This window comes from Podarcis cretensis (genome assembly GCF_951804945.1).
Source record: "Podarcis cretensis genome assembly, chromosome: 1".
Classification (NCBI taxonomy): Eukaryota; Metazoa; Chordata; class Lepidosauria; order Squamata; family Lacertidae; genus Podarcis; species Podarcis cretensis.
The window spans coordinates 12,858,493-12,886,113 of NC_137170.1; the positions used below are offsets into that span (position 1 = coordinate 12,858,493).

The 27,621-nt window shown below is 46.4% G+C and overlaps 1 protein-coding gene and 1 long non-coding RNA gene across 2 annotated transcripts in view; one reads left to right on the plus strand and one right to left on the minus strand.

The window, feature by feature from the left end:
* Positions 1–27,621, minus strand: part of LOC307208969 — a 380,739-nt gene that overhangs the window by 192,509 nt on the left and 160,609 nt on the right. The gene's annotated exons all lie outside the window — the stretch shown is intronic.
* Positions 1,045–27,228, plus strand: GPR132 (G protein-coupled receptor 132). The gene is made up of 2 exons (XM_079957837.1): positions 1,045–1,275; positions 25,686–27,228. The coding sequence occupies exon 2, from the start codon at positions 25,717–25,719 to the stop codon at positions 26,716–26,718; it is 1,002 nt and encodes a 333-aa protein (XP_079813963.1). The 5' UTR covers positions 1,045–1,275; positions 25,686–25,716; the 3' UTR covers positions 26,719–27,228.

Consider the following 27,621-nt stretch of genomic DNA (forward strand, 5'->3'; position numbering starts at 1 on the left):
AACACAGCATGAAAACAGTAAAACAGTATTCCAAAAACAAATGACGGGCCAATCTTATCGGTCAAGGAAAGACTAGGCAAAAATGTGTGCCATTACAGGGTGACTTGAATTGATGGGCAGTGCATCATGTTGCGTAGAAGGAAGGATAGCAGTAACATTGGCAGAAAATGTTTGTTTTGGGTTCGCCACCCTATGACATTTTATATGGTGCCACGAGGAAAATTTTCCTGCAATATTACATAGGTCCAAACATATCCCTGTGGGATAGCTCAATTGGCAATGTATGAGACTCTTAATCTCCAGGGTTGTGCGGCAGCTAGACTGGTGACTGGGAGTGGCTGCCAAGACCATATAACACCGGTCTTGAAGGACCTACATTGGCTCGCAGTATGTTTCTGAGCACAATTCAAGGTGTTGGTGCTGACCTTTAAAGCCCTAAACGGCCCAGTCCTGGCAACTCTCAGGTGGGTGCCATTGGCATTCTAAGAGAACAAGGGAGGCCTTCGTGGCGAGTTCCAGCACCTCTTTTTCTAGAAAGATAGCTCTGATTGAATGTCCACAAGGCCTTGTTTTAGGAGAGAGGGGGCGGTACTTTTCTCCATCCCCTTTCTCAATGCATCATTTTACAGTGGTACCTTGGGTTAAGTACTTAATTCGTTCTGGAGGTCCGTTCTTAACCTGAAACTGTTCTTAACCTGAACCACCACTTTAGTTACATGGGGCCTTCTGCTGCTGCCACGCCTCCAGAGCACAATTTCTGTTCTCATCCTGAAGCAAAGTTCTTAACCTGAGGTAATATTTCTGGGTTAGCAGAGTCTGTAACCTGAAGCGTATGTAACCTGAGGTACAACTGTATAGAGTTTATCATGTTGCCTCAAACTCGCCTTTTCTCCAAACTAAAAAAAAAAGCACAGTCCTCTCTGTTAGAGATTATACTAACAATTGCAGCATGCAGTTAAGATCCTGGGAAATGCCGCTGTTTTTTAAAATTTATTTCTCACTCCTATTAAGTGGGCAGTGTTGAAACAATTGAGTTAGTTGTGTAGGGTTCTTTCTTTTTCTTCTTCTGTTTCCCCCCCCACCCCTCCCTTTGTTTGGAGCATGAGCTAACACCACAACTGACTGTTACTTCCTGGCCCCGGTTTCATGCATGTTGGGGGAGAGAGACAAGTCGATGCCAGCAGTAGCCGGAGGACCTCAGCTTCTTCTTATACTCCTTCGCGAAAAGAGAGCTCCAAGGCACTTGAGAAGAACCGGGAGCTGCTGATCGCAAAGGTAAGCCATCGCTTGTGTTTTCTGGCACTGGCATTTTTTGACACGGACGCCCCATTCGGTGCTCGACTGGGGTTGCCCATGTGGCGAAACACAGCACCACCCTTTGCAGCTTTACTCAGAAGCCTGCCTTACTGGGTCCAGTGAGATTTACTCCCTCGTAGAGAAAGCAGCTGTAGGATAATGACAGGCAATTATATGCACACATAGATAATACATAGGTAATAGAGAAGCACTGTTGCTCAACATTACCACATGCATCCTCGTGATCACGCTGACCGAGAGGTTTTTTGTGACAGTTCAAATACCTTCATAGCAGAGCACGTGTTTCATTTGAGACTGGGAATGTTTTCTTTGTAATTCCGTTTCACATTGGTTTTGCATGCCAGCTTTTGGGGGGGTGAGGGGAGGAGAAAAGATATATATATAGTGCTATTTCCTAGGAAAAGTGGTGAACTCACCATGAACGCCTCCCTTGTTCTGTTATCGTGGCAATGGCGCCCACCTGAGAAGTGCCAGAACTGAGTTCCGGTGAGTTCCACCTGAAAAAAGCCCTGGGTATACATTTTTGAATACAAATATATAATACAAATATATAATCACGGGTGGAATGCAAGAGTAGGACCTCACAGTTCAAGGTGTTTATCACAGGAAATAATGTCACCTACAATCAGCTCTCATAGAAAGCCACTGCCTGCCTGGAACCAAGAGCTGGTGTAATGTAGCGGTTGGAATTCTCAGGAAAAAGATCTGTGAGACCCAGGTTCACATCCTCACTCTGTCCCAAAACCTGCTGGATGACCTTGGGCCGGTTTCTATCTCTGCCTAGCCTACCTCTCAGGGTTGTTTGTCATGATCAAATAGGTGCATGGTTAGAACATTTATTCAGTACGAATTGTAGTGGCTGCAAAATCCAGATTGGGAGAGTGAGATTGTGATGGCTGGGTTTGTGCATTTGGCTGAGGAGCTGTAGCTCAGCAGGAACTTCCAGACAACGTGTTTGTTGATCGTTCATCCTGATTTTGTTTTGAGGAAGGTTAGATGAAGCTGTGTGGAAGAAAGTGAGAGCCCACACTTTCCAGTGCATTTTTGCGTCACTTTCTTTATTGCAAAAAGTCCGATACTTTGGGGAAGCGGGTTTCTTCTGCAAGACTTCCCAATCAACTTAGACTTGTTTAACCTTAATTTGTCGGCATGTGATTGAATCCCTTACAAAAACAGTGACATCGGTGTCTATTTATTTACATGCACAAGATCCCAAGTTTGATCCCTATTTAAGCATTTTAAGTGTCGGTCTGTGCTGGGATGTTAAAAATCTGCTTAAAGGTAAAGGCAAAGGGACCCCTGACCATTAGGTCCAGTCGTGGCCGACTCTGGGGTTGCGGCGCTCATCTCGCTTTATTGGCCAAGGGAGCCAGCATGACTAAGCCGCTTCTGGTGAACCACAGCAGCTCACGGAAAAGCCATTTACCTTCCCGCTGGAGCGGTATCTATTTATCTACTTGCACTTGACGTGCTTTCAAACTGCTAGGTTGGCAGGAACAGGGACCGAGCAACAGGAGCTCACCCCATCGCGGGGATTCGATCCGCCGACCTTCTGATTGGCAAGTCCTAGGCTCTGTGGTTTAACCCACGTCACCCGCGTCCCCCACATCTGCTTACCAATCAGCAAAGACTGTGCTGGGCTAGATTCAGCAGTTTCAGAAACCCAGTGTAAGTACCTTGGTTTGCGTATCAGACCAGGGAAGTCTAGCTTCAAATTCCCAGTATTCAGATTTATTCAAAAGGCGGCAAGTGATTCAAATTCCCACTCAGCTACGAAACTTACTAGGTCAGCTGAGGCTAGTCATTATCTCTCAGCCTGCCCTACCTGACACGGTTGTTGTAGAAGAGAGTAAAATGTAAGAGAGAAATACATGTGTGCTGCCTCTAGCTGCTTGGAGGAAAGGCAGAAAATTCCTGCAGCAAATAACTAAATCTGTATGCTCACATGTTTTCAGGCACGAGATCTTATAGCCATCTCTGTACTTTGGATATCTGCTTGTTGTTGGGCTTTTGAACGTAAGGTTTGTATGTAACTTGCTCCCCTTTTGACCTGTGACATCAGAGAGCCAGGACGATCTGCTAACGGGACAATGGGTTTCCCACCCACTCCTTTTTTTTCCTGAGGGTGCAGGGAGGTAAAGAGTCTATGGTCACATCCACAGCATACATTTAAAGCACACTTACATCACTTTAGGAGTCATGTTTTCCCCACCCTCAGAAGAATCCTGTGAACTATAGTTTCTTAAGGGTGCTGGGAGTTATAGCTCTGTGAGGGCTCCCTTAGCAACTCAAAGCACGCTTAACAAACGACAGCTCCCAGTATTCTTTGGGGGAAGCTGGCGGCGGGGGGGGGGGTTGTTCAGGGGGTTTCATTGGGGTTTTTTGTTGCTGTTCATGATGTTATTTCTTTGTACCGTTATTTTTAGATCTTACTATGATGGAAACTGTTCAGTTTGGCTGTGTATTTTCGATGTGTTTTATGTATCGTTCTTGACCACTTTCCTTCTGTTTGCAATTATGTGAATCTTTCAATGTGGTAAATGGCCTGGAACGTGGTTTTAACTATGGAAAGGTACAAATAAAATGATGGTGATGACTGTTTGAAGTGGTATAAGAGTGTATCTTGTGGATGTGAGCTTACTGCGGGCTGACCCTGTCTAATTCCAGCTCTGAATTAAGAGTAATAATAATAATAATAATAATAATTTATTTATACCCCACCCTTCCCAGTTCAAAAACTGGGCTCAGGGTGGCTAACAACAAATTTAAAACACTTAATTGTAAAAGCAGCATAAAATACAATATAAAAAACATGAATAATAATAAAATTCAAAATTCAGATGGCTGTGACTTCTCTGGAGCTCAACAACACAGGGATCCTCTTTCGTTGCCTCATCTTTATTTCTTAACCGGGGTTGCTTTGTACATTCCACCCATTCCATTAGCTTTTTAAGAAAATGTGAAATTGAGAGTTGGCAGGAGGCTTTTTCATTCTTCCATCCTCCTCCCAGATGCACCTTGCCTTTCTTCCCTGTGACTTTGCTAAGGGCTCTGGATGATAAAAGCCCAGCACCATGATTATTGCTTCTGTGTCCCACTTCTCATTTGTGGAGGGGCCTTACCCTAGAGGTCAGGGACAAACTTTGCACATCCCTTCCTTGTTGGACGGTTGCCTGTTTCTCTGCTCTGTAAGTTGACTTGCTGCTGCTTCCTTTCCCAGTCCATGGTTGCTGTAAGCTTTGTGTTTTCATTTTAATTTGGGCGTGAGCTAATTTGCACTTCCTTTGGATGATTTAGATCTAGGGACATCCACAATATACACATAAACACAGAGAGAAAGAATTGCCTTTATTCATATATTTTTAAAAAGTGCATATTTACACAGGCATGGCTTCATCCAAAGATTCCTAGAAAATGTAGTTTACCCTTCTTCTTCTTCTTCTTCTTCTTCTTCTTCTTCTTCTTCTTCTTCTTCTTCTTCTTCTTCTATCACTCATAGCCGAGTAAGATTGTCTTCCATAAACACAGTTTTTAAAGTGAGTCCGTAGTAAGTGACTGTGGAGGCCAATTCTGGACCCACACATCCTTCCACAGTGGGGCCATTGGTTTCTGGGCGGGAGTTGATCACGGTGTGGATTTACCAAGCATGCCTTCCTCTTAGCATGCTTCTCCCTTGCGTCCTGAGTTCGAGTGTCTTCAAAGCCCACGAAACCTTTGGTAAAGGCTGTTCTGCAATTGGAGCACTCGCAGGCAAGTGTTTCCCAATTGTTGGTGTTTTATACTACATTTTTTAAGATTTGCCTTGAGACCTCTTTTGTTGACCACCAGCATTACACTTTCCATTTTTAAGTTCAGAATAGAGTACAGTGGTACCTCGGGTTAAGAACTTAATTCATTCTGGAGGTCCATTCTTAACCTGAAACTGTTATTAACCAGAGGTACCACTTTAGCTAATGGGGCCTCCCGCTGCCACCACACAATTTCTGTTCTCATCCTGAAGCAAAGTTCTTAACCCAAGGTACTATTTCTGGGTTAGCAGAGTATGTAACCGGAAGCGTTTGTAACCCAAGGTACCACTGTAGTTGCTTTTGAAGATGATAATCAGGCATCCGCACAACATGACCAGTCCAGCGAAGGTGATGTTGAAGAATCATTGCTTCAACACTGGTGATCTTTGCTTCTTCCAGTACACTGATATTAGTTCGCCTGTCTTCCCAAGTGATGTGTAAAAATTTTCAGAGACACCATTGATGGAATCTTTCGAGGAGTTGGAGATGGCGTAGTCCATGTTTCACAACCATACAGTAAGGTTGGTAGGACAATATCTTTGTAAACAAGCATTTTGTTTTTCTTGTGGATGTCCCGATCCTCAAACACTCTGCACTTCAATCGGGAGGAAGCCACACTTGCAGAGCTCAGGCGGTGCTGGATTTCGGCATCAAACTCTGTTGCAGGGGTGAGGCAGTTCTCCATAGACATTGGTCAGTGTAGCTTAGGTTGTAGCGCCAGGGGCCTAAAGAAGAGATGAAGAACCTATGGCCCTCCAGTCATAGTTAGACTCCAACTCCCATCAACCCCAGCTGGTGTGGCCAATGGTCAAGGATGATGAGAGTTGTAGTCCAACAGCATTTGGAGGGCAACGGATAAGCCTGGCATAACAGGATCTGGCATCAGGGCTGGACCAGGCCTTTGTTGTTGTTGTTTAGTCATTTAGTCATGTCCGACTCTTCATGACCCCATGGACCAGAGCACGCCAGGCACTCCTGTCTTCCACTGCCTCCCGCAGTTTGGTCAGACTCATGCTGGTAGCTTCGTGAACACCGTCCAACCATCTCGCCCTCTGTCGTCCCCTTCTCCTTGTGCCCTCCATTTTTCCAACATCAGGGTCTTTTCCAAGGAGTCTTCTCTTCTCATGAGGTGGCCGAAGTATTGGAGCCTCAGCTTCACGATCTGTCCTTCCAGTGAGCATTCAGGGCTGATTTCCTTCAGAATGGGAATGGCCTTTAGCCAGCCTAAAAGGTCAAGAAGGGGCAGTTTATTCCTTGTTGGCATCCATTTGTCTCAAGGGTCAGTGGGGTGCACCTCCGGGGGTGAAGTCAAACCACTGTGTTAGCAGCACCAAAGTGACCTCTCTGGGGCGCGAGTCTGGGCAGTGTGTCTGAAGGTCCTGGGCTGCCCAGACAATGACACCCCCCTCTTGGCCTTGCTGATGTGCTTCAAGGGAAAGCAGAGCAATACATCTGGCATTAGCTTGGCTGCAGAAGTTGCTGGAAGGAGACATCTAAGACAACCATCTTAGGGACTCCACTCCAGATATTTGTAGGGTTTACTCCAGAGCCTTTTCTTCTCCTGAAGATATCCTGCAAAGCAGCCGGGGTTTAGGGTCAGAGCTTTCCTTTGCCTAGATGGGCTCCCTTCCCAGGTGAATGAGCCCTCTCTGCCCCTCACTTCCTTCTACAGCACATGCAGAAACCGCCTTCTTGACCACTATTGGTCCTGTTTGCTCAATCCCCTGGAGTCTGTCTTCGCATGCAGGGAAAGTCCCTAACTCACCAAGGGTTTGAGACCCATCAGGTAGCCTCTCCTGGTTTAGCCAGCCAGTTTAAGCCCTTTCCCGAGGTGTGGCTACTTTTGCATGCTGACAGCTTCTAGGAGCCACAGGTGAGAGCTGAGTGACCAAAGGTGGTGACCAAAGGTGGACAAACTACCCCAGAAGGGGCATGATGTGTCTGTCCCCCAACAGATGTACTATACTTCCCCTAACCCTTATGTAGTCATCCCTATGTACTCATTCATGTTTTACTTACATTCATTAAGGATAATAATGATCATTATTGCAGTTACCTGTACAGGCTCTGTAGCGGCTGCAGGCCAAGTCAGGGAGCCAGTGTGGTGTAGTGGTCAGAGTGTGAGACTAAGACCTGGGAGACCAGGGTTCAAATCCCCACTGGGCCATGAAACACACTGGACAACCTTAGGCCATTCACTGCCTCTCAGCCTAACCTACGTGACAGAGGATTAAGTGAGGCAAGGGAGAACCACATAGGCCACCTTGAGCTCCTTGGAGGAAAAGTTGGGCTATAAATGCAATTAAATAAAGTAATTAAGTAATTAAAACACTGAAAGGAGCAAGCAGGCCAACCTCACATCTCTCAGGTTCTGTAAATGATAGAAACTTGCTCTTCTTTTATCAAAATGAAAGCTGGGGATCTGGAGAGTATGGTTCATTGGAGAAGGGAGTTGCAATGAATATACTGGCTTCTTTCTAAATTCCCATTTCCCCAAATTTTGCTATGCAGTTCTCCAGCCAAGAACTGTGTACAAAAATGTACCTGCTACAGTAAAGTGTACATATAAATGTGTCCATATTAGTAAAAATGACATATAAAAAATGAATTACATTGTGAGAAACGGCTTGTAAAAAGGTGTCTATTCGGCAAAACTGCCTAGGAAAATTTCAGCCTATAATGTGGATGAATTTTCGCAAGGGACTTTTTTTTAAAGAAATTTGAAAATTGCATTGTGTCAGGTGTGATGAGGGTGAGAACGGGGCTTCAAAGGAACAATCGGAAGCTTAAAATTCCCAGTTGTTCCTTTGATCGAGCAAGGTGAGCTGGTTATTTCCCTGATCGAGCAAGCACACCTCCCAGCATCCACCCAATGTGATTCTCTTTCAAACCTCCACAGTTTAAAAGCAAAACACAGAGGGATTGTTTGAAAGCGCAATCCCACCCCATCTAAGTGCACCTTAACTCAAGTCTTTCAAATACCCCCATCCCAAGCTTTGCAAGCCGATCAGGACAATGCTGAAGGCTTTAAAATGAACCCCCATCCTCAGATGTTTGTAGGAGAAGCACAGAGTAGAGGGCATCTGAAAGCCCTTGATAAACATCACCATGTTATGATGTTCCCCAAGGGCTGTTTGAAAGCCCTGTGATTCCCGACAATGGGGGCTTCAAAGGGAAGCCTCACCTGATGTAATGATGACATTTGGTGATTGACAGATGGGCGGCTCTGCATGCCTGTCAACTTTAGCTCACTGGGATGTGGGTGGGGCTAAAAATCAGGCTTCTCCGGCCAGAACAGGTTCCCTTAGAGCCTCTTCATTAGTTCTTGACATTCCAAAAAGAAGGTGATTCATCCCTTCCACCCACCTTGGTGCATTACTGATGCAGCAAGCTGGGAACTATCTGCTTTCACTTTTGATATGCTCAGCTCTTCTGTCTGTGGGTGGAATGACCACTAGATGTGAAGCAACCGCCATAGCTATGGTTTGTCAGATCAGACATCCCACCTAACCATAGGTGGTGCGCAAGCTACAACTTGCAAAGCCACTTGAAAGCATGGTTTCTAAGTCTGGTTGGAGAGCAAATTACAGAAGCTTCTGAGAACTGCGCACATCTGTCCTGTGTGGCAAACCACTGACCTGCTTGTGGTAGTAGCCTTCTCAGTGAAGGGCATTTAGATCCTCAACTTCCTCTGCCAACGCAAGTTGCCCATTGGATCCTCCTGAGAAGGACAAGGTATAAGAGAACTTCCTGTTCCAGACAAGCCTTTCTTGATCAACAAGGTATGAAGAACATAAGAAGAAGCAATGGCCCATCTAGTCCTGCATCCTGGTCTCACAGTGAACAACCACATGCTCTGATGCTGACCTTTCAAGCCCTAAACAGCCTCGGCCCAGTATACCTGAAGGAGCGTCTCCATCCCCATCTTTCAGCCCGGACACTGAAGTCCATCTCCAAGGGCCTTCTGGTGGTTCCCTCACCACGAGAAGTGAGGTTACAGGGAACCAGGCAGAGGGCCTTCTTGGTGGTGGAACACCCTCCCTGTGGAAAACCCTCCCATCAGATGTCAAGGAAATAAACAACTACAGTGGTACCTCGGGTTACATACACTTGCAGGTTATAGACTCCGCTAACCCAGAAATATTACCTTGGGTTAAGAACTTTGCTTCAGGATGAGAACAGAAATCGCGGTGCGGCAGCAATGGGAGGCCCCATTAGCTAAAGTGGTGCTTCAGGTTAAGAACAGTTTCAGGTTAAGAACGGACCTCCGGAATGAATTAAGTACTTAACCCGAGACACCACTGTATCTGACTTTTAGAAGACATCTGAAGGCAGCCCTGTTTAGGGAAGTTTTTCATGTTTGATGTTTTATTCTGTTTTTATGTATGTTGAAAGAAGCCCAGAGTGGCTAGGGAAACCCAGCCGGATGGGTGGGGTATAAGTAATATATTATTATTATTAGGTAAAGGGTAAAAGGTCCCCTGACCATTACGTCCAGTCGTGACCGACTCTGGGGTTGCAGCGCTCATCTCACTTTATTGTCCGAGGGAGCCAGCGTACGGCTTCCGGGTCATGTGGCCAGCATGACTAAGCCGCTTCTGGCGAACCAGAGCAGCGCATGGAAATGCCATTTACCTTCCCGCCGGAGTGCTACCTATTTATCTACTTGCACTTTGACGTGCTTTCAAACTGCTAGGTGGGCTGGAGCTGGGACCGAGCAACGGGAGCTCATCCTGTCGCAGGGATTTGAACCACCAACCTTCTGATCGGCAAGTCCTAGGCTCTGTGGTTTAGACCACAGTGCCACCCGCGTATTATTATTATTATTATTATTAACCCACAAGCAGGACCGGAACACAAGAGCTCTCTCACCTCCTGTGGTTTCCAGCAACTAGAATTCAGAAGCATTGCTGCCTCTGACCATGGAGGCAGAGTATAGCTATTATGGTTAGTAGCCTTTGCTAGCTCACTCCTCTGTGAAAGCCATCCATGTTGGCGGCTATCACTGCTTCCTGTGGCAGTGAGTTCCATAGTTTAGCTATGTGTTGTATATTGTAAAATGTATTGCTTAATCAGCCCTACTGCATAGCTGTCAAGTGTCCCTTATTTGAAGGGACAGTCCCTTATTCCAGCGCCATGTCCCACTGCTGTCCCTTATTGATGGATGTCCCTTAAATGTCCATTAAATGATGTCCCTTAAATTTCAAAGGAAGCAGCTCCTCTCCCTCCCTCCCTGCCGGCCAGGGAGGAGGGAGGCTCCAACTGTGTTGCTTGGCTGTGTTGCTCACCCAATAAGAAGTCTAAGAACGACTGGGGGTGGAGCTTTCATGCCTTGTGTGTGGCTAGTTAATGCAAGCTGAGGGGGGTTTTGAATGCTGGACGCCATTTTGTTGCACGTGCTGCTGCAAACTTTGCAGTGCAAAGCCAGGCTGGGGAGCCATCTTAAGTTGAGGCTGCATAGGCCTTGTGGTGCATGTGATTCAGATTCTATCCAGTTGAACCTCTGGTTACAAAGTTGGTTGGACAGTGTTCTCGAAGCTACCAGCATGAGTTTGACCAGACTGCAGGAGGACAGGAAGACTGGAGTGCCTGGAACAGGTGAGGTTGCAGGTCCCTTATTTTGGCTGCTGGTCCCTTATTTTCAAGGCTGCTGGTCCCTTATTTTCAAATCTGTAAGTTGACAGCTATGCCCCACTGCCCCCTCCTCTAAGCAGTGTACATAGAATCATAGACTTGGAAGGCACCGCAGATATCATCTAGTCCAGCCCCCTGCAATGCTGGAATCTTTCGCCCCACACGGGGCTCAGATCCCAGGACCTTGAGATTAACATTCTCATTCTCTAGCGACTGAGCTAGCCCTTGTGGAACAGTATCAAATATTCAATAGACAACACTAGTAAAATTAAACTTGGAAACAGATAGACATAATTAAATGCATCGGGGTATAGACAAATAATCAGCAGTTTTAAAAAAACAAACAGTACGATGCAATAATCTTTATTGTCATTGTCCCATACAGAACAATGAAATTGAAAAAATCTACATCAGACATTCAAAAACCAACAAGCCTGCTATCCCAGCTATCCCAGCCTGGTTATCCCCCTAAAAACTCTGATACCCCATCATTAAATACAATATACTCCTATAGAGACTACCTTACACTACGTTTAAAACCAAAATCGCATTTGGATAGAAACTCTTTCTCAGGTGGGTGGGTGGCACTGTGGGTTAAACCACAGAGCCTAGGACTTGCCGATCAGAAGGTTGGCGGTTTGAATCCCTGCAACGGGGTGAGCGCCCGTTGCTCGGTCCCTGCTCCTGCCAACCTAGCAGTTCGAAAGCACGTCAAAGTGCACGTAGATAAATAGGTACTGCTCCGGCGGGAAGGTAAACGGCATTTCCATGCGCTGCTCTGGTTTGCCAGAAGCGGCTTAGTCATGCTGGCCACATGACCTGGAAGCTATACGCCGGCTCCCTCAGCCAATAAAGCGAGATGAGCGCCGCAACCCAGTGTTGGTCACGACTGGACCTAATGGTCAGGGGTCCCTTTACCTTTACCTTACCTCCTTCCAGAAGGCAGAAGATGAAAGAGATCATTTCTGGAGTGTGCACTATCCTGCACTGTCTCTGCAGCTTTCTTGTGACACCTGGAAGCATAGATTTGATCCAAGGTGGGAAGAGTGCACACCTAATAACATTACATTTCTGGGTAGGATCACTTAAACTTTTTAACAGTTGTCAAGAAAAGCACAGCAAAGGCACCAGCCTAATATCAAAAGGCAGGGAGTTTCAGAGAACAAGTGTTGCCGCACTAAAGCACTGGTGGTCTCTGGCAAGTGCAGAGATTTGGATAGAGATTATATGGTGCTTGCAAAAGTACTGGTTCCACAGATCACAGCAGTCAAGTCCTACTCAGAGTAGACCCACTGGAACGAAAGGCTATCTTTGCCGTGTTCATTAACCTATGGGTGTACCCTGCAGAGGATTAAGCATTGGTATCAACCCCCAGATCCTTAAAATACATACTGTTGCCAAGTATTACTTTCCCCTCAAGATGGTAGGCAAATGAGTCCTTCAGCAACTAATATTCTCAGGTACCCTTTAAATGTTACAGAAACTAGACATGACAGGGGTTTGGCGTGGGATGGAACCCATGAGGAAGACTCTCACTCTCAAGGTTCTTTCGCCTTGCTAGCCTGTGGGCAGCGGAACCAAGCTGAAAACACAATTTCTTTGCAACCAATTTGTGGTTGCTGAGCTTTGTGAAGAGGAAAGAAAGAGTTTTGCTAGCTGCCTTGTGGTTTGGTGTCTCCAGGGCCACCCATGTCCAACAGAGTGCAGAATACCACAGGCCATTGTAGAGGTCTAGAAGACATTCAGGTATCTACAGTGGTACCTCGGGTTACATACGCTTCAGGTTACAGACTTCGCTAACCCAGAAATAGTGCTTCAGGTTAAGAACTTTGCTTCAGGATGAGAATAGAAATCATGCTCCGGTGGCGCGGTGGCAGCAGGAGGACCCATTAGCTAAAGTGGTGCTTCAGGTTAAGAACAGTTTCAGGTTAAGTACAGACCTCCGGAACGAATTAAGTACTTAACCCGATGTACCACTGTATCCGTTTTGCTCAGGAACTGGACAGAGACAGCAGAAGGAAGAATAACTGGGTATTACCTTGGAGTGATCATTTCAAATATTTTCAAGAAGTCTTGTATATACAGCTGACAGACAGATAGTTGGATAGTTTTATTCTGTATTCCTCTCTGGTCCTCCCCCCACCCCCCACCCCGGTCCTTTTAAAATTCTTTATACCTCTCTGGTCCTTTTTTCTCCCTGTGTGAGAGGCAGGGAAGGGGAGATCTCCCAGGGTGCGAGGCTGGGGCAAGAAAGGGATGCTCCCAGGTGAGAGCTGGGAGGACACACCTTTTTCTGCATGGGACAAAAGTTAAGATACAGTGGTACCTTGGTTGTTGAACTTAATCCGTTCCAGGAGTCCATTCAATTCCCGGGACTGTTTGAAAACCAAGGCGCAGCTTCCGATTGGCTGCAGGAGCTTCCTGCACTCAATCGGAAGCTGTGTCAGACATACAGCTTTGAAAGAACGTTAAAAAACCGGAACACTTAAGTACAAGTAACAAAGCGTTTGAGAAACAAGGTATGACTGTATATCTGTGAGAGAGGGCTTCACATTTTTCTATCTCTCTTTCTTTAGCTCTCTTTTATTCATTTCTTCTTTGTTTAGATTAGTTTGTTTTTTATTGTACTACACAAAAGTTTTAATAAAACCTCATTTTTTTTAAAAAAGGAACTGGGTAGAGATGGTAGCAAGCAAATGAGAACAATCTAATAACCCTGGAATGTATGCTACTTTGTCATGTTAGTTTCCCCTGTAATTTTCATAGTCAACAAAGATCAAATTAATTCCCCATTGTCATCATCCTGTGTCTATACCATTCTATAGTAAACTACGCTCAAGGCGGATCACAACTCGGGGGGGGCGGAATTTCCCCACAATTCATAATTTACAGAATACAACAAGCTGCTTTCTTTTTGCTTTATGTTTATTTTTATTTAAAAGAAAGAGGGGGAAGTAACTCAGGGTCCCTTCTACAAATCTATGATTTGATTATTCAATGAAATAATTGGTAAGTTAGTGAAAGTCTCTCACCCAAAAATATTCCACAAAATTGAACTATACCCTTAATAAGGTCTAACAACAAAATGCAAAAATAAAAATAATGCATCACCAAAAATTAAATCTTGGTGTCAACAGAAGCCTTGAACACCACACCACCCTGATCACAGAGCAGCTCACAAAATATACTATTACTATAGCGCTTGCCAACCTGGCACTTTCCAGATGTTCTGGACTGCAAATTCCCATTAGCCCCAGCCAGCGATGGTGGGAGTTGGCATCAGAAGGGCACCAGGTTGACAAATGTTGGAAGACGAGGCGGTAAACAACTAAAAACTGGATCAGTTCATAACCCACTAACCTAACAGTAAAGTCAACAGGAAATTTGGTTGCCATTGTTATTTCTTCACACACCCTGTCTGTTTTTATCTGCTCTCCCACCCTGCTTCTCCCACACTGGCAACCCGCGTTACCACGCAGACATGCATGGCCTGGTGTGATTTCCTGCTTGGTTCAGTATCTAAACACCTCCGTTCTTTTCACTTTCCCCTGCAACAACAGGCCTGACTCTAAGTTTGAGCCAAGCTGGCACCCTTACCCAGAGAGGCAACAGGCAGCAGCAACCTAGCCCATGCTAGCCACTGTTTAAATTTCCCACAGTGCCTATATTTCTCAAGAATATTGTGGGAAATTAAAACGGCAGGTTCCAAAGCCCAACTGGGAGGCCCCCATCTTTGTTTCCCACAATGCCCCAGGAAACGTTACGTTAAGGGCATTGTGGGAGATTCCTGGAATTGTACCTGGCTACGACCTTCTGCATGCAAAGGAGATGCCTCACCATTGTGCTACGGTCCCTCCCAATGATTTGGGAATCACTGCCCCTAAGGCGTTAGGAGATAATATCGTTACAAAAGTTGCGTGCCACCCACACCCTCTGCCAAGCTGTAACAAGAGCCCATGGGGTGCCAGGCATTCATTCAGGGTCTGTGTTACTTTGGAGAATTGAGACATGGCAGAAACTGTTGTAGTTTTAAGAAATATGGCTTATTCACCTATTTACACTTCAGTCCAGATCTTACAGCATGGTCATTTCAAGAGGGGCTTGTCCCTCACAGCAAAGCAGCTCTGGAGTCCAAGGCATCTCTCCCAGCCAGCCTTCAGCCAGTCTGCCCAAGATGAATCCCAGTCTTTATTCTCCCTTCTTCTTCCCAGAACACCCTGCTAAAAAGTCTCTTTTCACCTCTCACCCAGTTAACCCTAGGGTTTAGGAATGCCCCCCGTCTATAACAATACAGTGGTACCTCTGGATACGAACGGGATCCGTTCCGGAGCCCCGTTCGCATCCTGAAGTAAATGTAAGATGCAACTGCGTGTCTCCACGGGTCGCGTTTCACCGCTTCCACGACAGCGTGTGACGTCATTTTGAGCGTCTGCATGAGCAGCAAAACCTGGAAGTAACGCACTCCGTTACTTCCATGTCACCACGGAGCGCAACCCGAAAATATTCATCCCGAAGCTACTTCAGCCCGAGGTATGACTGCATTATGCAGTTAAGAACTCTCCCAAAGAGGAGCTTTGGGGCATTTTTGAGTGGGCTTTGAACAGATGTTTCTACTATTTCCACATCCTCTTTCATAGAACGAGATGCCTGTTCTCAGATCCTCTTTTTAAAACTAAACAAAACATAGGATCTGCTTCCTTAACACTGAAGAAAGGAACCCAGACATTGGGTGGAACTGTTGGGACCATGTGACTTTTTAGTCCAGGGAAAAGGCAAGTAAGAGGGGACAAGACAGAAGTCTATAAAAGTCTTGTGAAAGGGAAAGTGGTGGGAAAATGCACATGAAAGTGTGGAATATACCTTGCTTTGACACAGCTCCATTTAACCACTTTGTAAACAAATCAAGATAAATGCTCATCAAATAAGCAACGTTGTATAATCTGCAGACCTATCAGGAGGAATGCTCATAAACAGCCCCACATAAGCAAATCAGGACAAGTGCTCATAGGTGTATAACCTCCCTGCAAGCAAATCAAACAAATATAAGAAATGGAAAAAAGGTGAAATCACAAAGGAGTATACATGAGTAGCCAGTGGTTGCAGGGTGAAGGTTGGGCTGGCTAAAGCTCAGAATGAGCTCGGGCTTGCAAGAGAGGCCAGCAATAATAATAATAATAATAATAATAATAATAATAATAATAATAATAAAGGTTTCATCGGATATGTCCGAAACAAGAGGAGGAAGAGGCAAGTGGTAGGTCGTCTGCGTGAAGAAGATGGAGAAAGGTTGTTGGGTGACAGCGAGAAAGCAGAACTACTCAACACCTATTTTTCCTTTGTCTTCGCCCAAAAGGAAAGCAGTGCCCAACCTGGTGGTAACAAAATAAATGATGGAAGGAGTGAGTGTGACGTTAACATATGAGAGTTCTGGAGGTGAAATAGTTAAACAGGTTACCCAATCAGGACCCAGGGGGTGGAGTCAGAGGGACTATAAAACCAGATCTGGGAGGGGCAAAGAAAGGAGTTTGTTGAGAGTTGGGTGGTTGGTTGGAGTGGGAGTGAATTGGGATAGAGTCTGTGGGTAGGTTGAGTTAGTGTAGTGAAATAAGCTGAGTCAGGAACAGTTAGGGGCTAGGAAGACATGTAAATATCTGAGGTGGTTTAGTGAGTGAGAGCAGGTAGCGCAAGTTATAGGTCTGGATAGGCACCCCATGAATGTAAGTGACTGATACTGTTTATGAAACCACACACGCTTGTTCAACTGCAATGAATAAACAGAAGTTTATGTTCCAATGTAACCCTGACTGGACTCAGTACAGTGGTGCCTCGCAAGACGAATGCCTCGCAAGACGAAAAGCCTGCTAGACGAAAGGGTTTTCTGTTTTCGAGGCGCTTCGCAAGACGAATTTCCCTATGGGCTTGCTTCGCAAGATGAAAACATCTTGCGAGTCTTGCGATTTTTTTCGCTCCCCCCCCCTTTTTCTAAGCCGCTAAGTCGCTAATAGCCGCTAATAGCTGCTAAGCCGCTAATAGCCGCTAATAGCGCTAATCCGCTAAGCCGCTAATAGGGTTGCTTCGCAAGACGAAAAAACCACAAGACGAAGAGACTCGCGGAACGGATTCTTTTCGTCTTGCGAGGCACCACTGTATTGTACCAGGTAGGTCCTGGGTGGTGGCAGCGAAAAATAAAGTGGTGGCACAGGGATCAATAGATGGTGAAACGTCCGGGGACCCTGTGTGATCGCCATAGGGATTTGCAGCCCAAGATAGGAAGAGAGGTGGTAAGGGAACACCCATCTACTTTAAATGAATTCAAATCTCCAAGGCTTGATGAGCAGCACCCAAGGGAACTAAAGGAGCTTGCAGGGGTAATCTCAGAGCCTTTGTCTATGTTCTTTGAGAATTCTTGGAGAACAGGTGAGGTCCCTCCAGACTGGAGGCAGGCAAATGTTGTCCCCATCTTCAAAAAGGGGAGAAAAGAAGACCTGGGTAAATACCAACTGGTGAGCTTGACATCAATATCAGGAAAGGTCCTAGAACAGATAAGTCAACAGTCGGTCTGTGAGTGCTTAGAAAGGGATACTGTGATTACATGGTTTTCTCAATGCCAGGTGAATCTCATTTCTTTTTTTGATGGAGTTACAAGCTTGGTAGATTAGGGGAATGTTGTGGACATAGTGTATCTTCATTTCATTAAGGCTTTTGACAAAGTCCAACTCTATGAGTCTATTATTCTATGAAACACACGCTAAAGACTGACCATAATCTATCCTTCCCGTACACTTTGTTCAAGCAAATCAGGATGAACACCCAATAAATAGGGCAGCTGGAGGAAACCATAGCTGCAAAACCTGGCCATTTCAAAGATGATCCTAGCAAAACTAAATACGTAAACAACAAAAGCATCACAAAGAGGACCCATAGATATGAGTACACGAGTGCCCCCCCCCTTTTAATACCCCTGTTGTTTCAGCAGGCTTGACTATCCTACCCACTCCCTAAAAGCCTACCCAACCCTGTCAACATCCTGTCCTGCACTGGCTTCTGAAGCAAGGTGTGTTAGCAACCTGACCGCAGTCTGAAAAGCAGGTGTTTTATTTCACAATGGATCTGGCTATTCTTAGTATAGAATAACCACAACTTAAAGACGCACAGCAACCGTTGCTTTTTGAACTGGAAGTTCCCGCCAGGGCTAAGAAGAGCAGTAGATGTGCATTCGGTGTCCAGGCGCATTGATCTTACTTTTATTTACTCATAACTTTATTTATATGCCACCTTTCTGATTCTGGTCCAGCCAAAGACGCCCACAATATCGCAAAGAGCACAATGGATGCTGTTGCGAACACCCTCGTCTCCGAGTGGCAAGAGATTCCAGGAGTGCCTGCACATAACCAGGGTTTGGGTTTCCTTGGGGTTTTTCCACAAGTGTTTTTCTAAGGGACTCTGAGCAACTTGCAGAGTTAATGATTAACTCTTTCTCTGCCACCCACTTTTTTTTGTCAAGGGCCACCTGAAATCAGGCCAAGGGCTGGTGTTTGCTCACACCTTGTCTTCCAAGAATGGACTGCCTTGCAGCCAGGCTGCTTAGGACAACTTGATGATAAAGATCATGGGTGGGCAAACTAAGGCCCGGTGGCCGGATCCAGCCCAATTGCCTTCTCTATCTGGCCCACAGATGGTCCAGGAATCAGTGTGTTTTTACATGAGTAGAATGTGCCCTTTTATTTAAAATGCATCTCTGGGTTATTTGTGGGGCCTGCCTGGTCTTCTTACATGAGTAAAATGTGTGCTTTTATTTAAAATGCATCTCAGGGTTATTTGTGGGGCATAGGAATTCGTTCATTACAGTGGTGCCCCGCAAGACGAATGCCTCGCAAAATGGAAAACCCGCTACATGAAAGGGTTTTCCATTTTGGAGGTGCTTCGCAAAACGAATTTCCTATGGGCTTGCTTCGCAAGACGAAAATGTCTTGCGAGTTCCTGCGGGGTTTTTTCCCTCCCCCCCCCTTTTTCTAAGCCGCTAAGCCGCTTAACAGCTGATCCGCTAAGCCGCTTAACAGCTGATCCGCTAAGCCGCTTATCAGCTGATCCGCTAAGCCGCTTAACAGCTGATCCGCTAAGCCGCTTAACAGCTGATCCGCTAAGCCGCTTATCAGCTGATCCGCTAAACCGCTTATCAGCTGATCCGCTAAGCCGCTAAGCCGCTAAGCCGCTAATGGGCTTGCTTCGCAAGACAAAAAAACCGCAAGACGAAGAGACTCGCGGAACAGATTCTTTTCGTCTTGCGAGGCACCACTGTATTATTTTTTCAAAATATAGTCTGGCCCCCCACCAAGGTCTGAGGGACAGTGGGTCAGCCCCCTGCTGAAAAGGTTTGCTGACCCCTGATAAAGATTTTCCAGAGATCCCTGGGATACCTCTGAAAGGTTTTCATTGAGGGATGCTTGAAAACCTTAGGAACATAGGAAGCTGCCCTCCCCTGTGTCAGACAATTTGTCCATCTAACCCAGTATTGTCTACACTGGCTGGCAGCAGCTCCCCAGGGTTTCAGGCAGGAGACATTCCCAGACATACCTGAAGGTGCCAGAGACAGAACTTGGGACCTTCTGCATGCAAGGCAAATGCTCTGGCACTGAATCATCGCCCTTCCTTCAGAAGAAACTCCTTGAACATAGTTTCAAAATCTAGATAATCAAATTGCCCAGAGTGGCTTACCTGAAAGGCAGTACATTCCTAGAGTACTGCAGATTTTAATATTGTTCAGCTTGAAGCAAATGGATGCATAAAAACTGACTCCTCTTCTTGGAATAAAACATTGTCCAGACAATGTACTAAGAAATGCATTAATGTGTTAGGTATTGTTCAAAACTTTACTTGCAGAACTTTCTTCCAAAACAGGTACAAAACAATCAAAGATACATCCAGATAGTTCCATAAGACACATGTCTGTCCAAGGCATACGTTCATCTTCTTCGAAATAAAATAACATAACCAGAGCTGACAAACATAGCTCTCTCTCTCTCTCTCTCTCTCTCTTTCACACACACACACACACATACACAGAGGCTCCATTAGCCTGCATTTGAGCCCAAGACTATAAGCTCCTTGGAGTGAGTAATTTGCACATCCTTCACTCACGGAGCCTGGGAACAAAGAAACAGCCACCAGCCTTCCAAGATGGCGATTTGCAATTGAATACCTTGATTATGTGATCTAAGGTTAAACACTCATATGATAGAGCAGAGAACATTCTCAGTTAAGTGTTAACTTAATCAGAGCTCAGAAAGCTCTTGGTATGCTGCTATGGAAAATCTCCAAAGTCAGCAATACACATTCAAGCATTCTCCATTTTGGTGTCAGTTAAACAATTATACTTAACATGGAGGGTGGGGAGTAGGCAAATTTCAGCCCTCACATGGCCCTTGGTCTAATTTCCTGGGGGTGGCAAAGGGGAACAGCAGGGAGAGAAAGAGAAGGAAGTGAGCACCTCCCCTTCTTTGGATCTGGCTCCTTCCACCACTTCCCTGTAACCCCTGGCAGATAATCCCCAGAAGATATGTCACCCTTAGCAGGAAAAGGTTCCCCAGCCCTACTGTAGGGCAACAGTTAAGTCTGGCCAGTGAATAAGCCCTCTACAACATTCCCCATGATCCTTTGCCTCATGCGAGGGTTCAGTGGATGGTGTGCCAAGCAGAAGGGCTCCTTGTGAGACAAGTTGGTGCAGAAATGCAACAGGCTGCAAAAACTTTCCCTGAAGCTGGAAAGTATCAAAACCACAAGCCCAATGCAAATTCTAATTTGTCCAATCCTCTTTTAAAACCATCCAAATTGGTGACTGTCATGGAGCGAGTTCTCTAGTTATCTATGCATTGCATGAAGAATTTTGTCATCTAGATGCATGGAACTGAAGTGTGGGTAGAGATGGTTTCTCTAATCCTAAACTTACTTCTCCACATTTCCACATCAATCCTTGTGAAAATTCCCCTTCATTTTAGTGTAAATTCCTCCTAATATCCTAATTTTTTATTTTCCTTTTACACGATCTTGCCTAATCCACACATTTTTGCAAAACAGATTCCCCTAAGATAGTGCAATTTTGTATGTTATTTTCGCCAGCATGTGTATTTCTGGAGAACTGCATTGCAAAATTTGGAGAACCACAAATTTTGACAGTGGACATCATTTGGGGGTTTTTTTGCATCATTTTGGGAAGTGTGAATTGGGTAGGTTCACCGTTAAATGTGAACGGCTTCAAACGTTGTGGTGCAGTTCTCCCGCAAAGTAATGTGTAGAAAGTCATGCATAAGTAAAAATAACATACAAAAACATTCCTCTTTGGCTGATTGACATCCAATGCCCTTTTAAAATGTGTTGGGGAAAGGGGGTTTATTGGGTTGTTTTTGTTAGTTATTTCTATTATGTATTTCGTATTTTTATATTGTGGTTTTGAGACCTGTGGGTGTAGGGCAGCATATGAATTTCTTGCACACACAAAAGTATATTAGTCAAAACTTCATGCAAAAATCTGAGTACTAGAATAAATTCAAACCAAATGCTGACAAATTTTCATGAGGCTTATTTTTATTATTATTATTCAAATTTCTGCTGAAAGGTAAAGAACTTGAATTTAAGCCTGGGGGGGGGAATGAAAAACAGGGAACCAAAACAGGCAAATCTGTCCATCCTTAATCTATCAAAACGTGTTGGGTTTGGCCTTTAAGGTGCCACAGAGGGTATTCTCTCTTTCTCTCTCTCTCTTTCTCTCTCTCTCTCTCTCTCTCTCTCTCTCTTTCTTTCTTTCTTTCTTTCTAGCTGGTGCCACTTGCATAATTTCTTACACATAGCGGCACAGGAAATATAAAAGGCAGAAGGAACTGAGAAAAGGGGGCGGGGGCTCGCTGGGAGGGATAGGGCTGTTTACGTTAACTGAGGCCCCAGCCATTTACAACTTTCTCTCGACGGCAAGGCTTGCAGTTGGTTTCTGTGTTAGCTTTGCAAGAGGCGATGGTGAAAGGGCTCTTGCGCCATGCAGACGCTCTCGCTATTGAGCTCCAGTGGGCTTCCAGAAGTGGAGCAAGACCCAGGCAAAATGTCTGCTTTGAAGCAGATCATGAAGCTCGCCAAGGAAGAAAATAAAAGTCCCCACCAGAGAAGAATCCCTGGGACGTGGGTGGCGCTGTGGGTTAAAGCACAGAGCCTAGGATTTGCCAATCAGAAGGTCGGCAGTTCGAATCCCCGTGACGGAGTGAGCTCCTGTTGCTCGGTCCCTGCTCCTGCCAACCTAGCAGTTCGAAAGCACGTCAAAGTGCAAGTAGATAAATAGGTGCCACTCTGGCGGGAAGGTAAATGTCATTTCTGTGCACTGCTCTGGTTCGCCAGAAGTGGCTTAGTCATGCTGGGCACATGACCCGGAAGCTGTACGCCAGCTCCCTCGGCCAATAAAGCAAGATGAGCGCCGCAACCCCAGAGTCGGTCACGACTGTACCTAATAGTCAGGGGTCCCTTTACCTTTACCAGAGAAGAATGGCAGATCAAGTTGATGGATTACGCGGAAATGGCTAAAATGACCGGAAGAATCAGAAATCAGGAAGACCAAATTTTTAATAAGGAATGGGGGGGGGGATTTGTAATTTATCTTAAAAACCATTTTAAACCGTTAAAATCATTAGTGGGATTGAAATAACACTTGTAGTTTAATGGTGAATTTTCGACACAATGGAGAGGTAAAAAGATTTGGATTATTATAAAAGATGCAGGAGGAAATGATTAATAATAGGACCCAGAAAGGGATGGAGGGAAGTCCAGGAGGTTCTTTGGAATCTGGTTTCTATGTTGTATGTTGGATATGGGACTGTATGGGACTGCAAACATTTATTCTGAAAAACCATATATACAGTCATAACTCGGGTTGAAGTTGCTTCAGGTTGAGAGCTTTCGGGTTGCACTCTGCGGCGACCAGGAAGTAACGGACTGCGTTACTTCCGGGTTTTGCCACTCACGCATGTGCAGATGGTCAAAATGATGTCACGCGCATGCGCGGAAGCGGGGAATCGCGACCCGCACACACGCAGATGTGCAGATGCGGGTTGCGTTCACTTCAGGATGTGAACAGGGCTCCGGAACAGATGTCGTTCGTATCCAGAGGTACCACTGTACAACCAAATGCAGACGGGCTGGCCAGGGCGGTTTGCAAATCCACTGCAACCAGGATAGGAAAAGAAGCAATGCAAAGCTGTATTGGGAAATAGGAAAAGAGAAGGGCCATATAGCTCAGCAGCAGAGCATCTGCTTGCATGGAAGGAGTCCCAGGTTTAATCCCCAGACAGGGCTGGAATTTGCCCCCGCCTGAAACCATGGAGAGTCACAGCCAGTCAATGCAAATAATCTTGAGCTAGATGGGCCAGTGGTCGGACACAGCAGAAGACAGCTTCCTGTGTTTCTGTGAAAGATCAAGTGTAGCCTTCATTTGTGGGGTAAACCAGCATCAGAACCACAATGGCAGACAGCTCATCCCTCAGTCTCTTCTTGTTCTCTCTTCGCTTGTTGTTGATGTCAGAGGTTTGAGTCCACGGCTCCCTTGACCAACTGCGTTCTTCCTGTGGTGCTCAGGAGCCCAGTTAGGTCCCCCCCCCCCTTGCCTGCAGAGCTGGCAGCCTCTCACCCTTTTTCAAACACTCCCTTGTGGGGTGTCTCCTCAGTCTCCTCTCCCCTCTCCTTGAGAGTCCTGCAGGCAGATGCTGCTGCCGCCCCTGGTCTCTGAGCTGCCCCACCCCACCCCAAAGAAAGGTGCCTCCTTATACTGCCCCACAGGGGCCTGGAACCTGCCTATCCATTCCCAGCAGCAAGGGCTGGCAGACTGACTGGCTGGGCTCCCTTGTCCGCTTGCTTGCTTGCTTACTCCGAGGCCAACTCAGCTCCTGGCAACCAACGGCGTAGCTACCTGCTTGGGTGCCCGGTGCGGCGCACACGTCCTGCAGGCAGGGGCGGAGCGAGCTGCCCAAGGGGGCGGGGCAAACTGCCCACAGGGGCAGGGTGAGCCAAGGCAGAGTGCACTGTATGGAGCCTCTCTGGAGCGTCCCCCTCAGCTGTAGGGCGGCTGAGGCTGTGGGCAGACAAAAGCCCCACGCTGCTCGAAAAAGTAGCACGGAGTGTGCAGGAGAGATGTGTGGCTCAGGCACACTGCAGGCGCCCAGTGCCCCCCACCTCACCTAGGTATTAGTGGTGTAGGATGGGGGGGGTGGCAGGTGCAGGAGTTATTTTTCCAAAAAAAAAAAAGTGTCGAGAGCCCAATTTTTATTTACTTATTTTAATAACACATATTTTTGCCATTTTGTCACCCCCCTCAGTGATGACACCCGGGGCAGTCCGCACCCACCGCACTCCCCTTCCTACGCCACTGACCAGCACCACCTGACCAGCCACAAAGGCACCATTCACCTGCTGAGCTTGTAGCCAGGGCTGCTGCAACAAACAGCTGTGCAAGCCTTTGGGAGGCAGAGATGCGAGAGGGCAGCAGAGGAGGGAGGGAAGGAAAGAGGGACAGAGGCCAGTGTTGCCGTGGCATCCCTGACCATCATTCAGGGCACACTGGTTGAAAACCACTAGTTTATGTATTTAGTTTTGCTTAGAATCGGTTTATCCAATTATCTGTTGCTTTATTGAAATCGTTTTTAAAAGGCAAGATTACTCTACAACAGGGTTTCCCTAACTATGGTCCATGAACTTCATTCAGATGGTCTGCAAATTATCGTGGGATTTGCAGTTGAAGATGGGAGACAGCACTTCTGTTGCATTTAATATTCATAATGATCTTTAACCACATTTCATTGCTTCTTTTATCTTTTTTATTGTACAACAATTTGCATTCCATTTATCAGACAGCATCTAGCACAGCACTTTGGAATAGCTACAACAAGCAGAAAAATCATTCAGTGGTCTGCCAAGAACCTCAGTGCTCGGGGTGAGGGGAGTTGAGGAACCCCTGCTCTAGGAAATTGGGTTGAGAGGAGAGAAACAAATAGACAGAGATTCTTGGTGACATCACAGGTGCTGGCCAATCAGCACTATACGCAGCCACCATTAAGCTGGACGCAAGATAGGAACAGTATGTTTGGGGTGAGTGCAGTGCATATTGTGCATATTAAATTTGAGACACACCCTTGGCTTGACACTCTGCAAGAATTTTGCAAACCTGAATGTGCTTTTAGCCTCTTGAGTCATTTTCAAAACTAAAAGGTGGAGAGCTAGAAAATTCCCCAGGCATGCTCTGTTTAGGTATTGCATTTATATTCCATACTTGCAGGGTTCAAATAAAAACAAAATCCTTCTCAAGCTGCCAGGCAGCCTCCCTTCCTGCCCCCATTGACTGCTACACATGGGCTTGACTGAGGTGTAGCCCTGTGTTATGTACTGAAGTTCTCACCCTGGGCCAGCAGGGGGATACTGTACATAGTTCAGGTCCACATATGCAAATAAGGGATCGAAAGTGACGTTCAGGGATTGGATAGTTACAGAAAGTTGTTACAGTTACGTTGTACTGGAGCTCTATTTAAGCAGGCTGGCTGAACCCTTCAGTTCAGTTCTGTTCTGGCCTATGAATAAACAAGCGCTATTTGAAGAATCACTGTGTCGTCTGATATGTTCACCCACAACTTAACACCCTGGCTGCCATAAAGGTGGATTGGGGCCTTCTTAAAGGGGCATTCGTGCAAGGCAATCCCTTGCAGATCTTCTCAAGGGGCCCGTCCCAGCCCTACCAGGCAATGCTGGGAATTGAACTTGGTACCTTCTGCATGCAAAGCAGCTGTCCTACCACTGAGCAAGAGCCCTTTCATTAGGGGCTTTGCATAAATGGTGGCTTTCGAGGGGGGCTTGAAGAAAGATTGCAGGCAGCATTGGCCTGTTCCCATTCCTTAGCACATCTAACTTTCTCCGTTTTGCTTCCAGACCTTCCAAAGGCCCAGATGAAGGAGTCCAGATGAGTAACGCCATGTGCAATTCCACGGCCATGCCGTACAAAGACAGCCAGCATCTTCTGGTTGCAGTATACAGCATCGTCTTTATCATAGGCATCCCAACCAACTGCTTAACTGCCTTCTTGACGCTCGTTCAGATTCGCAAGGGAACCATCGCTGCCATCTACCTCTTCGGCCTCTCCCTTTGCGAACTGATGTACCTGTGCACCCTCCCTCTTTGGATCCTCTACGTGCAAAACGGCCGCGATTGGAAGCTGGGGGACCTATCTTGCCAGGTGACCGGATACATCTTTTTCTGCAACATCTACATTAGCATTCTATTACTGTGTTGCATCTCCATCGACCGCTACGTGGCGGTCGTGTACGCGCTGGAAAGTAGAGGGATACGGCGCCAGAGGACGGCTGCGATAGTCACCACCTCCCTCTTTGTCACAGTTGCTGTGATCTATTGCCCCGTTTTTTTCCAGGAAGAAATACAGCAAACGCACAGCAAGATCTGCTTTGAAACGCCGCTCAACCGCCGTATAGCCCTTTACAACGTGGCACGGTTCTTTGTGGGCTTCCTCGTTCCATTCACTCTGCTGCTTTTCATGAACTACCGGATCTTCCGGTGTATCAAGAGCAGCTGCAGCCTCAGCCCACCCCAGAAAACGAAAGTGAAGCACCTGGCAATTGCCATCATTGCCATATTCCTGGTCTGCTTTGCCCCTTACCATGTGGTGCTCCTCATCAGGTCCGGAGTCTACTTTCTCCGCCCAGCGGAGAGCTGCAGTTTCGAGAGAGGCATCTACACGATCTCTGTAGTGTTCCTCTGCTTCTCCACCGCCAACAGTGTGGCCGACCCCTTCATCTACGTGCTGGCTAGCGAGAACGCCAGGCGTGAAATTTGCCGGGCTTTCGCGGCGTGTGGGATTCAGCTGTCCAGCGGCTCCAAGATGGACAGCAGCAAGGCCGACGATTCCCAAAGGCCGACGAAGGAGACAGGAAATAAAGAGGGCAGGTAGCACCACCTCCTCTGCAGGACTTGTGTGTTAAAAAGCAAGTGGGTGGGAGGCAACGCCTTCATCTTCCCCTTGTGTCACTTGGGCTGAGTCACAACTTGCCCACTTTGGGGGATAAGCACTGCCCAGTGCACAGTGCGGTCTCATTTGCATTGTACGCGATGAATAGCCCTTTCAGCAAATCCTGGCTGTTTTGCATATCAGGATGATGTCATGATGTCGTAACTTGCAGCTGAATCTGGGGAATGCTTGTTGATGCACCAGTGAAGGACCCCACAACACTAGGAGACCCTGCTGGTGAGGAAGCTGGCGTCGCTTGTGCATGGTTTCTTATTTATTGTCCCTTGTACCAAGAGGAAAGGGTTGGATTACAGCAGTTCAAGAGAATTCTAAATGCAGAGAGGAAACTATTGCATTACCTCTTTGGGACATCCTTTTTTTGGTGCGATATTGGACCTTGTACAAAAACTCACAAGTTTGTATCTTGAATAAACGACCCACTTCATCACTGCATGCTCCACGTCTAATGTTCACAACAAACGCTGCACGGAAAGCATGTGGCTCTCTCTCTCTGCATGTGGGGGTTAATTGGGGGGGGGGCAGTCACACTAGAGCAAGCGTGGCCAAACGTGGCCCTCCAGCTGTTTTAGGAGTACAATTCCCATCATCCCTGACCACTGGTCCTGTTAGCTAGGGGTGATGGGAGTTGTAGTCCCAAAACAGCCAGAGGGCCAAGTTTGGCCACCACTGCACTAGAGCAACTGTTTCACACAGTTGTTGATGGTGTCGTCATTTAAGATGTCTGTGTCTGCATGGCAAGATCCTCGTTCTGGCTCCCAGTTGCCAAAGAACAAGGAGGATTCTTTCCAAAGACTTTCCAACATTCTTTCCAATGTTTAGATTGCT

Excerpts from the sequence above, each read along its gene's own strand:
- GPR132 (XM_079957837.1), top strand. The coding sequence starts at position 25,717 with ATGAGTAACGCCATGTGCAATTCCACGGCCATGCCGTACAAAGACAGC.